The 12,671-nt window shown below is 37.6% G+C and overlaps 1 protein-coding gene across 1 annotated transcript in view; it reads right to left on the minus strand.

The window, feature by feature from the left end:
- Window positions 1-4,816: 4,816 nt before the first annotated feature.
- The window catches only part of LOC138356555 (ionotropic receptor 93a-like), a 48,013-nt gene continuing 40,158 nt past the window's right edge, over window positions 4,817-12,671 (minus strand). Inside the window, exon 6 of the mRNA XM_069312754.1 lies at window positions 4,817-5,357. Coding sequence (XP_069168855.1) covers window positions 4,817-5,357 — 541 coding nt within the window. The remainder of the gene's footprint in view (window positions 5,358-12,671) is intronic.

The following is a 12,671-nucleotide window of genomic DNA, read 5'->3' on the forward strand; positions in this document are numbered from 1 at the left end:
TGAGATAGGGTGCGACTCTCAAGTTGTTCCGCGATTCGTTTTCTTCGCCTATATAGGGAACGACGTTCCCGTTCCAATCTGCATCTCTTCCTCTTTTTTCTTAGAGGTATGCGGTTTGAACATATTTCTAGTGCTACTGAGCTTATTTTTTCCAGGCACTGGTTCAGGTTTGCATTTCCTAGCTGTTCTTCCCAGTTTATTTCTGTGAAGTCCTGGTTTATTCGCTCCCAGGTTATCTGTTTAATATTGAAGTTGAATTTGCTGAAATCTCCTCCACCGGGAATCTGGACTGGTTTTGAAGGTCTACTCCCCATGGTTGTCATAACTTCAATTAAGTTGTGATCTGAGTAACAGGTATTTGTAATCATTATTTTCCTGATCAATTCATCATTATTAGTGAAAATGAGGTCCAGCATGTTCTCCTTCCTAGTTGGTTCTACTATTTGCTGGTTTAAGGCAAACCTGTCGCACATCCGTAGCAGGTCATTTGCATGTGCCTGTTCATTTAGGCTACTTCCTGGTATTCTTTCTGATATTACTGTATTAGCCAGGTGCTTCCATTTCAGGTGCCGTAGGTTGAAGTCCCCAAGCAGGATGATGTTCGGAGCTGGATTTGTGAGGTTTTCCAAGCAGTGTTCTATTTTCATTAGTTGGTCTTTAAACTGCTGAGGGTTTGCCTCCGGTGACTTATATACAAGGACAATAACTACATTTAGAATCTCTATTTTGATTATCAGCACTTCCACCATATCATTTGAGGTGTTTAGCCGCTCAGTACAGATGAGTGTGTCTTTGATGTAGAGGCTGACCCCACCCTGAAGCCGGTGTTTCCTATCACATCTGAAAAGATTGTACTCTGAGATCCATATTTCACCATCATGGTAGTCCTTTGTGTGGGTTTCTGTTAGGGCTGCAAACACTGCATTTGCCTCATGAAGGAGACCATCTATAAATTTAACTTTGTTGGTTTTGCGTGTTTTTATACCCTGGATGTTGGCAAATATAAATGATGTTATCGTGTTAGTGAAAGTGCTGGAAGCCTTACTTGGTGTTAATATCTGAGGCTCTGATAAGGAGGCCACTGTGTTTGCGTCCAGGGTGTGTTGTTTTGGAAGTGATTCGTCCAGTTTTGGTAGTAGGACGGGTGTTGTCTGGTGTAGCACCTGTGTGCTTGTTGATAATTTGAATCCCAGTCTTGTGGGTATCTCCGTTCCCCTCTGTAATCCTGTAGTGGTTCCATCTGACTGTTCCTCTCTCTTATATTTACTACTCTGTTTCTGCCTTCCTCTAAAAAATTTCCAGTAGTGTCATATTGATCTTCCCGTCTATAACGCTCTGTACCTCTCACATGGTTTCACATTCATCTTTTTCACTAATTCTTAAACCAATTGTTTCTGTCATTTAGTAAGTAGGTCATCCTTATTTATTTATTAACAACAGTAACATTACTATTTCTCAACGACTTACTACAAAGTATTTATTTAGTAGCTATTCTTCATCTTTATTTTCAAAACTACGTCTATATAATTCATTCCAAGACATCTTCGTGCAATTAAAGATACATTCCAGTGCTCTAAGTCATTACTTACAGCATCTTAAGGCACTCTTTTCATAACTCAACTTAATTAAAATGATATACATCTTCAGTAGTCAAAGGTAACTTTTCAAGTCATATTTTAATCAATATTTCTCTTAAACTTATTAAGACTTTTCATTATTCAGTGGCAATTAACTTTTTTTAAGTAATCATATTTGTTTATTGTCCCCCAATGTAATAAACAATTTATTCTGTTAAGGATAAAGAAATCTTATTTATAAAAGACATCAAGTTTATTACAACATTAAACATATACAGTTATTCATAATGCTTATGCAATTATTCAAGAACTCGTAAACATATTCTTACTGCAGTCTTATATAGAAGTAAACATTAGAATTTAGAAAATAATTAAGAGTTTAACATGTATTTGATTTCACACAATGAAACTCTTTAGCCAGAAAGTTAAAAAAAATCACAAGCACAGTATCCCCCCCTCCCCTTCTCCGAAATAGATTAGTTTTTGTCCCTTAAATTCTTTTAAAACATAGAATGCATCACTATAAACATCATCATCGCAAATCAATTCAGGCCAGGACATTAGAAGTACTTGTTTGTCATTGCAATAAGTCCTAACTGCTTCTACTACATCCATTTGTTCAACAGGCATCTACTTATTCTCACCCATATTTGAGTAATTATCTGTAGCTCTTACGTTATTATTACTTCTTATCCTAATAAGGTTTTCAATAAAGGCCACAGCAGAGAAAACACCGAGTACAAGATCCTGTCCTATAAATCTCATCACTGCCTCTATTTCAATCTTTTTCGGGGTGTGATATCCTATTTCTGGTCTCATGTTTATTAAATTTAAAGGAAATGAAGGAAAGTTCTCCTCCATATGACCAATTAAACTCCAAAGTTCATCTTATTCAGTTTTAGGGTGAATAATACTGAGCTCTTTCTCAGTCTTACTATTTACCTGCTGTTGCTAGTTCATCCTGGCTTATTATAGTATACATGTCTCGTTCTTCAGAATTCAGCGTATTAATAAACCAGTTCGCTGCGTTTGGAGATCCAATTTCATCCACAAAATTTTCTTATAAAAAAATTATCCTTTAAGTTACAACCTATAGGCGCTTCTTCAAATTCTGGAAATATGTATTTAAAAGTTGGTCTAGGTCTAAAAGTACAAATTATTTTATTGGCTTTAGATAATGAAGAAATTTTCCTTATCTCAGCCTTACTAGGAATTTTGTCAGCAACTACACATGATAATTCTCGTGCTTCTTCAGTACATTTGTAATACTATCTTTCAAACTAAATAAGACTATTTATTATGTGTTCATTTATCAGTATGGGATAAATACTATCACCTCAGAGATAGTTACGCTCCGCCCCCCTCTTAGTGGTACAGTTACCAAATTAACTATATGTATTATTTTTAGATCTACTAGTTTAACTGCGACGTTCTCTTCCTTTTATTAGATCTGCCGTTTACTTGTTTCTTCTCTCGCCCAGACCCAGTAACATCTTCTCCAGGAGGTATACGAACCATTAATAATTCTTTTTTATTTTTATTCAAAACATAAGCTAAATGGGCTAGTCCCGGAAAATAGTGTGTCTCCTATTCTTTTTCTATTTTTTTTACTCCATCCTATTCTGTCATTAAACTCAATACCATATGGGATAATTATACACTGGATTAAATTATTATTTCTAGCTTGACGACAAATTTTTCTTATTGCCGATTTAAAACTCCAACCTTTAATAATGTCTTTTCATATTCCTGAATCTTCATTAGAGTTACTGTACTGAAGTCTTATAATATGAGGCATTATTTCTGGTTCTGGAGATAAACCAAGTATTATACCACCTGGTGTTATATTATTATTATACCACCTTACACTGAGAAACTTTACTGTAGGGATATTTTTCCCATAACAGTTGTGCAAATCCACCAGATAAATTATGAGGATCGTAGACAAGACAGTGTCCAGGTTTTAGAATTTCATCACTATTAAAGTGTTCATCTATAATACACTTATTTAAATGCTTAAGCTTTGTTAGCATGTACTTAGAACAATCCATCATGAAGTAGGCAAAAAAGTTTCATACCTCATCCTATATACCCAGAAATGTAGAGTTGATATTTAGACATTTAAAGAGGGAGAAAATAAACACAAGTTTATATTTTGTTATTTAATTTGTAAAATTGTACAACATGTATAAGCTATTCTACAGACTTTATTATTATTCCCAATCCATTTACTCTTCTAAATTTGTAAAACTACAAACAAGCATTACAAGATTAGTATTAAAAGGCATAGTAACATTAACAGGTGTTGACTTATCTGCATCAGCTGACTTAGTGTTGATAAAAGGTGATGTAGCATCAGTGGTAGCAGGCGTAGCATCATCAGCAGGAGTCGTAGCAGCATTAGTTGTGGACCCATTTTGAAGAACAACAATGTATATGATCATATTTTCAAAGATTCCGTGGGTCGAAGACTGAGGAGAAGCAAAGATTTTTGGACATATTATTAGAGTAAAATTCATCGTTTTCGTAGTTTTTGTCCTATTTTCTCAAGTATAAGCAAATATTTACTTTCCCATACTGTGCAGTTGTCCAAATAACTTGACAAGCCAAAACCATATGGAATAATATTTCTCTTAACACGTCTTTTAAGAATGTAAACAAGGGCCTCCTTCAGAGCTTTTTCAAACCAGCGCCATATCTGATATTCTGTCTTTTTCTAGTCCCTCGTAAAAATGTTCATCAAATCTTCGTACTTCTCATGGAGGATTTTCGTATGTTGGTAAAGTTGTTGGTCTACTAGCAAACTGAGTCACTAATCCAATAATAAGGGGTAAATGGGGATCTTTATCCATCCTGCTGTTGAATTCAGGCGGTTCTCCAATATGTATACTGCCGGGGTTACTGCGATAAGATACAACAGCACGATTTTTGTAAGGAAAGTTTTCACGATGTAAACATGCATAAGGGTAATGATCCGACAATCCATGCACTATTTTACACATTTGTACATTTGTCACATCAAGATCATACAATAAACAGTCTTGATTATTGTAGACAGGTAAAGAGGCAAAGTCTCCAACAATAGTCTTGATCTCCATAGTGTCGATTGTCAGAGCTTGAAGAAGATTATGTTATCCAAGAAGAGGAGGAAGCCGTCAGAGGACAACTCCGGGGCAGCATATATATACATCTTTTAGGATGCGCAAGGGAATACTGCGCACACATAGGGTTGCAGAGTGTTATTTGCTCTTCTTCTGCATAATTTCCTCGTTAAACAGTAATTTAATTTCCACTCCATAGGGTTTTAAATGTTTATACATATCTTGAATAACAGGAAGATAAGTGTTTTCCCGAACTTCATCTCTTTGAACACAGGTACGCTCAATTCCTGTTGGTATTATAACTCTCATAATTTGAGGAGAGTCCTTGTTAAAGTTAAATAAATCTTTCATACCATTATTGAAGTAGACAAGCCGATTAATGGATGTATCTTCTTTAATTCCAACGAGCATGTTTCTGTCTTTTGATTTTTCTATAATTCCCTGAGCAATGTTATTACTTTCTATAGGTAATCCAATACCATATTGAGTGGCTATAGCAACAATATATGGAAGATTTTCTCCTTTAGAGATATGAATTGTTCCTGGTACTGGACGATCTTCAGGGATACATCTCTTAAGACTGTACAAGGGTCGGCGAACATTATAAGCGTTGGAGTGAGGATATTTCTTGGCTAAGTCTAGGGCCATTCCTCGGGGAACACAGGATATACAGTTCACTCTGTACACAATGCAGATTTCATTATCACAAAAAGATTCGTCGGTTAAATAACCCTGACAAGTTTTCAGAACAGTTTCCATGGTGATTTTTCTTCCTTGTAAGGTAGTAGATATGGTCCAGTTAGTCGTAATAATAGCTCTAATGTGAGGTCCGCGCTCTTAAACTGGAAAATGTGAAAGTTGCCACCTAATTTGATATTATTAATAAAGATTTTTTGATACCCTTGAATGTATTATATATGGTATTATAACTAACAGCATATTTCAGTTAAGATGTAGATGCTTTAAGTATATTTAAAAATTTGATTAAATAGTTTTTTACTAAATTATATATATATCTATCATTTATGTATGGCAGCTATGAATAATGACATAATTGTTTACAAATACTTTCAGTGAGACTGCCAAAAGTGATGTAATTTTTTTCTAATTTTGTTAAGAAATGATAAAGGAAGTTTATTAAGTGTTTAAACTTTCTTTATTTAAAAGAGCTTTATTTAATTATGAAACTTTATAGATTTTTCATTTGAGAAGTACTCAGAAGCTATAGCTGTCAATTACAAACGGGGAACTGTTACACATTTGTTGATGTACGATACTTTTTTTAGGGGATATATATACTTGCTTTTCTTACTCCATTGGTTAGTGATGTCCTTATGTGATGGATCCTTTGTGTACAAAGAAGTTTTATAGTATAGAGAGCCTTAAATATGCAGGAGTTAGACTTCAAACATTTGTGGACTGGTCTGTTAAGTGGTTAAACGCTATAGACTTAGTTGAAGATGGATTCTATTATCTCCATACTACTGATTATTGTTTGTATCCATTTTGTAATTGTATAGTAGGTGCTTGGATTGTTGGTGATACCCCATGCAGACGTCATTAGATGATTAATCAAGACTGCACCTTTATTAGAGGCAAGAGGAGTGATAATGTTTCTTTAGAGATGTCGGAGATAGCGTTCCAATATGGATGGGAATTTGTTTCCCCTAAAATTGAAATGGAAAAGAAGGGACTCAGTGATAGTAATAAGTATATATTCTTATGATGGCCTCATATACACTGTACAAACTTGCTTTAGTAGGTTATTCTTCTAAAGAATATTTACATGAACTACATTATATTTTAGCTGGTGCACCTGGCAAGAAAGATCTCAGATTGATAAAATTTAGGAATTCGCTAAGTCCGGGAATGGTAACTTATAAATGTCGCCAAGAGTCATTTGATATGACATGTCCTGGAAGCGTCAAGCAAACTTCTCACGAGCTGGCTGAAGCCATTTTTTTATTGTGGTATGTAGTGTTTTAATTATTTTAAAATTAATAGAGATGTAAGTAAAGGAATAATGAATATTAGTTCAGAAGATAATAATGAGATGATGCTGGATTAATAGTGACATGGGTTTTTCAGGAATAAGTGATCACGTCTGCTGCCTTTTTTGCGGCTGTGGACTACGAAACTGGTGACCGGAGGATAATCCTTGCACATTACATGTGAGATGTAATCCTGAATGTGCCTACGTTATTCTTGCAAGAGGCGAGGAATTTGTTAAGAATGCTGGATTGGCATTACCATTACCTATAAAACCTATAGACGATGCTTTAATTAATATCCTAATGGAGGGTATTGATAAGTTTAAAAATCTGATTCATAAAAAATTAATACTTGTGGAAAATGTAAGACATGCTTTACGGCAATACCTTAAGGGATCAAGGGATTTATTACCTTTATTATACAAAGTCTAGAAATAGATTTGAGGTATATGCAAGAGGGGTACAGATATTAGTTTACAGGTATGGGAAATAATTAATGAAGCTGTGGGTAATAAAGAGGATGAAGAAGTTACACCTGAAGATCTGGGATTGCAAACTTCACCTGAGAGTTGTACTAACACTGCTGAAAACGAGGATTGTAAAGAGGCGTCTTGGGAAAAGGATATTTTACGCAGAGTTTGTATGGATAAAAATATAAATATTGTAATACTGCCATGTAAACATATGGTGACATGCAGCGGATGTCTTTTATCTCTGAAAAGCTGTCCAATTTGTAGAGGAAATATTTCATATTTAATAAATCATATTGCTTGTTGAATAGCTTAAAATGCTTATTTCAATATAAGACTGTATAGGAATATGTTTACGAGTTCTTGAATAATTGTATAAGTATTATGAATAACTGTATATGTTTAATATTTGAATAAACTTTATGTCTTTTCTAAATAAGATTTCTTTATCCTTTAATAGAATAAGTTGCTTATTACTTTGGGGGCAATAAAAAAGTATGATTACTTAAAAAAAGTAGATTGCCACTAAATAATGAAAACGCTTAGTAAATTTAAGGGAAATATTGATTTAAATATGACTTGAAAAGTTACCTTTGACTACTGAAGATGTATTTTTTTTAATTAGGTTGAGTTATGAAAAAAGTGCCTTAAGATGCTGTAAGTAATGACTTAGTGTACTGGTATGTATCTTTAATTGCACGAAGATGTTTTAGAATGAATTATATTGACGTAGTTTTGAAAATACAGATGAAGAATAACTACTAAATAAATACGTTGTAGTAAGTCGTTGAGAATTAGTAATGTTACTGTTGTTAATAAATATATAAGGATGGACTACTTACTAAATGACAGAAATAATTGGTTTAAGAATTAGTAAAAAAGATGAACGGAGAACGTGTAAGGGAATGTAATGAACGGGTAAGAACATGTAGCGGAGGGATAGATGGAGGAAAATTGCAAGAAAAGGTAGCGAGTTAGGTGGAGAACATGTGGAGACATGTAAAGGAGTGAGAGAGAGATTGTAGTCTGGCTAAGATGTCTGTTTTCCATAACGAAACATCTAAGACAATATTCTCTGATTTTTTTTTTTAATTTCGGTCATAAACTTGTAAATACACTTCTATGATAATGTGACCTCTGAAATATTTAAAAAAACTGTACTCAGATTTTTTTAATTTCTCCCATAAGAACTCTTTTAAGAACGTATGAGTGATTATTGGTCTGAATTTCCACCATAAGAACTCTTTAACTCCAAATGAGTGATTTTCTAAAAAAAACATATATGGCCGTAGAGTTTATTCTCAGTAAAAAGGGAGCAGACTTTGTCCCTGACTGTTTTTTAAGATTTTCTTAACAAACTTCTGTGAATTCTGGAAATATTTTCAATTTCTACCATAAGAAACTTTCAACTCCAAATCGGAAAACTGGGAAATTTATTGGGAAACCCGACAGTTTAAACGGGATATTTGACCTGGAACCCCCTGCAGTCCAAATGCGAATTTTAAAAAATCATGTTTAGACTACACTCCCTACTACTGTTGGTGATCCCTGATGCTGCCTGTATGATGGCTGCCTGCATATCTGAGCTGGTTGGTGGTCCCTGGTGCAGCATGTATGGTGGCTGCCTGCATACTTGAGCTGGTTGGTGGTCCCTGGTGCTGCCTGTATTGAAATTGAAATTGAAATAAGTTTATTGAGGTAAAATACGCACAAAGGTATGAGGTAGCTCAAGCTATTCTCACCCTGTTCAGTACATCGTGTTAATACATACATATACACACATCACAAACAATAAACATATTGCCAAACATTCTGAGAGATAAACATCTACATTTCCTCCTTTACACAAGTAGTATGGTGTTACAGCCCTATTGGGTCGCAACCGGGTTCTTCTCTGATGTTATTAGAGTTTGGGTATCCGGCCCCAAGCTAGTAGTGGCTTTCAAGGGGTGTGTTCCGTAACGCAAGTTAAATTAAAGGGGAAGGGATACAAATGCACTGCGTTATATATATATTTCTACCACCACCATAAATAAATATCTCACAGTCACACATGGGGGCTATAACTACACTTATGTACAATAACTTGTCTTCCTCTGAAGACTCAGGATGTTCCACGGTGCTCACGATGAGTAGCCCTGGTTCTCTTCTTTGTGGCCCACGATGAATCCTCTGCTTCTCGGCGAATCTACCCTGGCCACAGGCCAGCCAAATCACAGTCCAACTGGGTGCACCGTCGTAGAGGCCTTCGACCACAAATCCAGCCTGTAGCTGGCAGATTCCAATCAGCTCTGCTGTGTGGGCCACTCCACGACCGATACTAGGGTTGCGAGCCCTAGGCAGGAGCCTCGTGTGATTCCACAGATCACTCTCCTCTCTTCGCACCACAGTGGCTAGTCTCTTCCACCAGCCAGCCCCAGATAAGACAATTCCTGGTACTGCCACGTCACAGGCAGGCAAACACACTCAACAGTGTTCGTCCAGGGGTGACTCACAGCTTCTGCAGCAAACACGTGGAGAGACTTTGGCTGCCTTGGGTAGACTGCCCCATTGTCCAATACAGCAGTCCCAGGTCGACTCTGTAATCAGACACGTCATTAATACTGGGACTAGGGAACCTCACTTACAGGCTTAGACACAAACGTCCACCTATCAACTCCATAGATGGCATTGCTGTCTAAGCGCCACCTCACCAGAGGTCAGCAGCGGCTATGTTACGAGCTGATTAAGACGGGAATCCAGCACCTGTGGCCGGTATATCCCGTCCTCACTAGATAGCGTCGTCCATTTGGAGGGGGTTTCGGGAGCTGACTCACAGATGGCGTTGTCGTCACTGCTCCGTGCTATGACGCTGGACTCGGGTCCGTAACATATGGTACCAGACGTACACAAATACTTTTATGACCTACGTATACTATATAGACAATTAGCAAGAGACATGTAGATAATTAAAAAAAAAATTACAGTCTTGGTGCAAAATTCTTATATCTCTCAAGAATATCATCAACCTTTCCGTTGTGACACATCCAGGCTATTTGTTCAGGAACAGTCCTTATCTCAGTGTTTCTATATACATTAATCAACGGACAATCAAGAACATAATGGGCAAGGGTGTGAGACCTTAACAAACCACATAGTTTACACTTCGTGTCATTATCATGAACATCTATCCCATATTCCCAGTAATATTTGTTCCCAAGCCTGAGCCGCGTGTACACAGAGTCACTCCAAGCATTTCTCCTTTTACCATAAGTGAAATGGGTGTTTTGACTCACATACATGTAGTGTTGCATGGTTTGACTTCTCTCATAGATTATACTTCTCTCCACTTTTGCCTGTGCCTGAATATTTCTGATTTTGCTTCTTATTTGTCTCATTGTGAATTCACATTCAATGTCAACTTGTGGTTTTGATGTGGCACGTTTAGCCAAGTCATCTGCCACTTTGTTGAGCACTATTCCAACATGAGATGGAGTCCACATGAATTTCACACTATGACCTTCCAGCTGTATCTCAGTTATACTTTTCTTACAATCCTCAACTATGGACATGAAGACTGGGTTTCGACTGTTTAAGGAATCAAGTGCTCCTCGGCTATCGACAAATACAAAAACATTTTTGTCGTCATGACGCACTTCCTCCAAACACGCCAGAATGGCCTGCAGTTCAGCTTGTGTGGATGATATATAATTACTAAGTCGGAGTTCAATTATCCTGTCAACAGTCCCAAACTCAGTATATTCCCTTATTAGGACACCACACCCTGCCCTGCCATCCTCCGCCACCGACCCGTCACAATATACATGTAAACTGTTGCTTCTTGGTAACCGAGATATCATGCTTCCATACAAACACCGTAATTGTCCCGGTTCATGATGAATCTTTTTCACCTTGAGGGGTACAATTTCGACCTCTATTTTCTGTACTTTCCAGGGAGCAGACTTATTACATTGGTGAGAGGGTTTACAGCAGTCAAGTACATCGTATTCCCTGAGGTCATGAGCTAATCCCCGCGCGTAGCGTGTCTCCCTCAGTTTCCTGGAAGTGTGTACCTGTATGGTGGCTGCCTGCATACCTGAGCTGGTTGGTGGTTCCTGGTGCTGCCTGTATGGTGGCTGCCTGCATACCTGAGTTGGTTGGTGGTCCCTGGTGCTGCCTGTGTGATGGCTGGTTGGTGGTCCCTTGCGCTGCCTGTATGGTGGCTGGTTGGTAGTCCCTAGTGCTGCCTGTATGGTGACTGCCTGCATATCTGAGCAGGTTGGTGGTCCCTTGTGCTGCCTGTATGGTGGCTGGTTGGTAGTCCCTAGTGCTGCCTGTATGGTGACTGCCTGCATATCTGAGCAGGTTGGTGGTCCCTTGTGCTGCCTGTATGGTGGCTGGTTGGTGGTCCCTGGTGCTGCCTGTATGGTGGCTGCCTGCATACCTACATCCTGCAATAATTTATTGACTTCTGGCATGAACTTTTTTGTCCTCAAATGTGAGCTACACACCTATAGAGGATCCCTCACTGAACTCACCTGGAGAGGATCCCTTACTGAACTCACCTGGAGAGGATCCCTCACTGAACAATCTCGTTTGTTCCATTTAGGAAATGTGTTGATTATTATTTTAGGATCCTTAAATTCCTAGACCAACCTCAGCTGAGTCTCAAAATTGTCTCTGAAGGTGAAGGAAGAGTGAGGTCAGAGGCGTGACAAGTGTAAACACTGAGTTTACATATTTTAGGTGTTTTGTTTTTCAAGGTAAAATGGTAACACCTTAAGGTAATAGAAAACCTTAGGATGTGGCTTTTGTTCTAATTCTATAAAAAGAGTATATCTCTTATCTCGTAATTTGTAACGTCTAAAACTAGTGCTTTCCTACAGTTTCTTGTCGTGTTAGATTTTAAGTGAAGCATTAAAACTATTTTCCTTAGTGAGATTTATATTTAAATAAAGTTTTATACAATTTATATGGAAGCAAAGAAAACTATTCAATAACTGTTACACAGAAACCCAAGAACTGTTTGTTCTATGTAAATGAAATCTAAGTTGACGATGTGTTAACTTATTCTTTGAGGATAAAACATTGACATTAAGTATTTAAGCATTGACTAGTGATCGCAAAGACAAAGTATTGATTGGTGCCTTCAAGTTACAGCATTTTCTGATGGCCTCTAGAAACAGTGCTGACTGGTGACTTCTGGAAACATAGTTAACTAGTGACTTCTAGGACCAGTGTTGACTGGTGACCTCTAGGACCAGTGTTGACTGGTGACCTCTAGAACCAGTGGTGACTGGTGACCTCTAGAACCAATGGTGACTGGTGACTTCTATGACCAGTGGTGACTGGTGACCTCTAGAACCAGTGGTGACTGGTGACCTCTAGAACCAGTGGTGACTGGTGACCTCTAGGACCAGTGGTGACTGGTGACCTCTAGCACCAGTGTTGACTGGTGACCTCTAGCACCAGTGTTGACTGGTGACCTCAAGCACCAGTGCTGACTGGTGACCTCTAGGACCAGTGTTGACTGGTGACCTCTAGGACCAGTGT

The sequence above is a fragment of the Procambarus clarkii genome, chromosome 73, assembly GCF_040958095.1.
Source record: "Procambarus clarkii isolate CNS0578487 chromosome 73, FALCON_Pclarkii_2.0, whole genome shotgun sequence".
Lineage (NCBI taxonomy): Eukaryota > Metazoa > Arthropoda > Malacostraca > Decapoda > Cambaridae > Procambarus > Procambarus clarkii.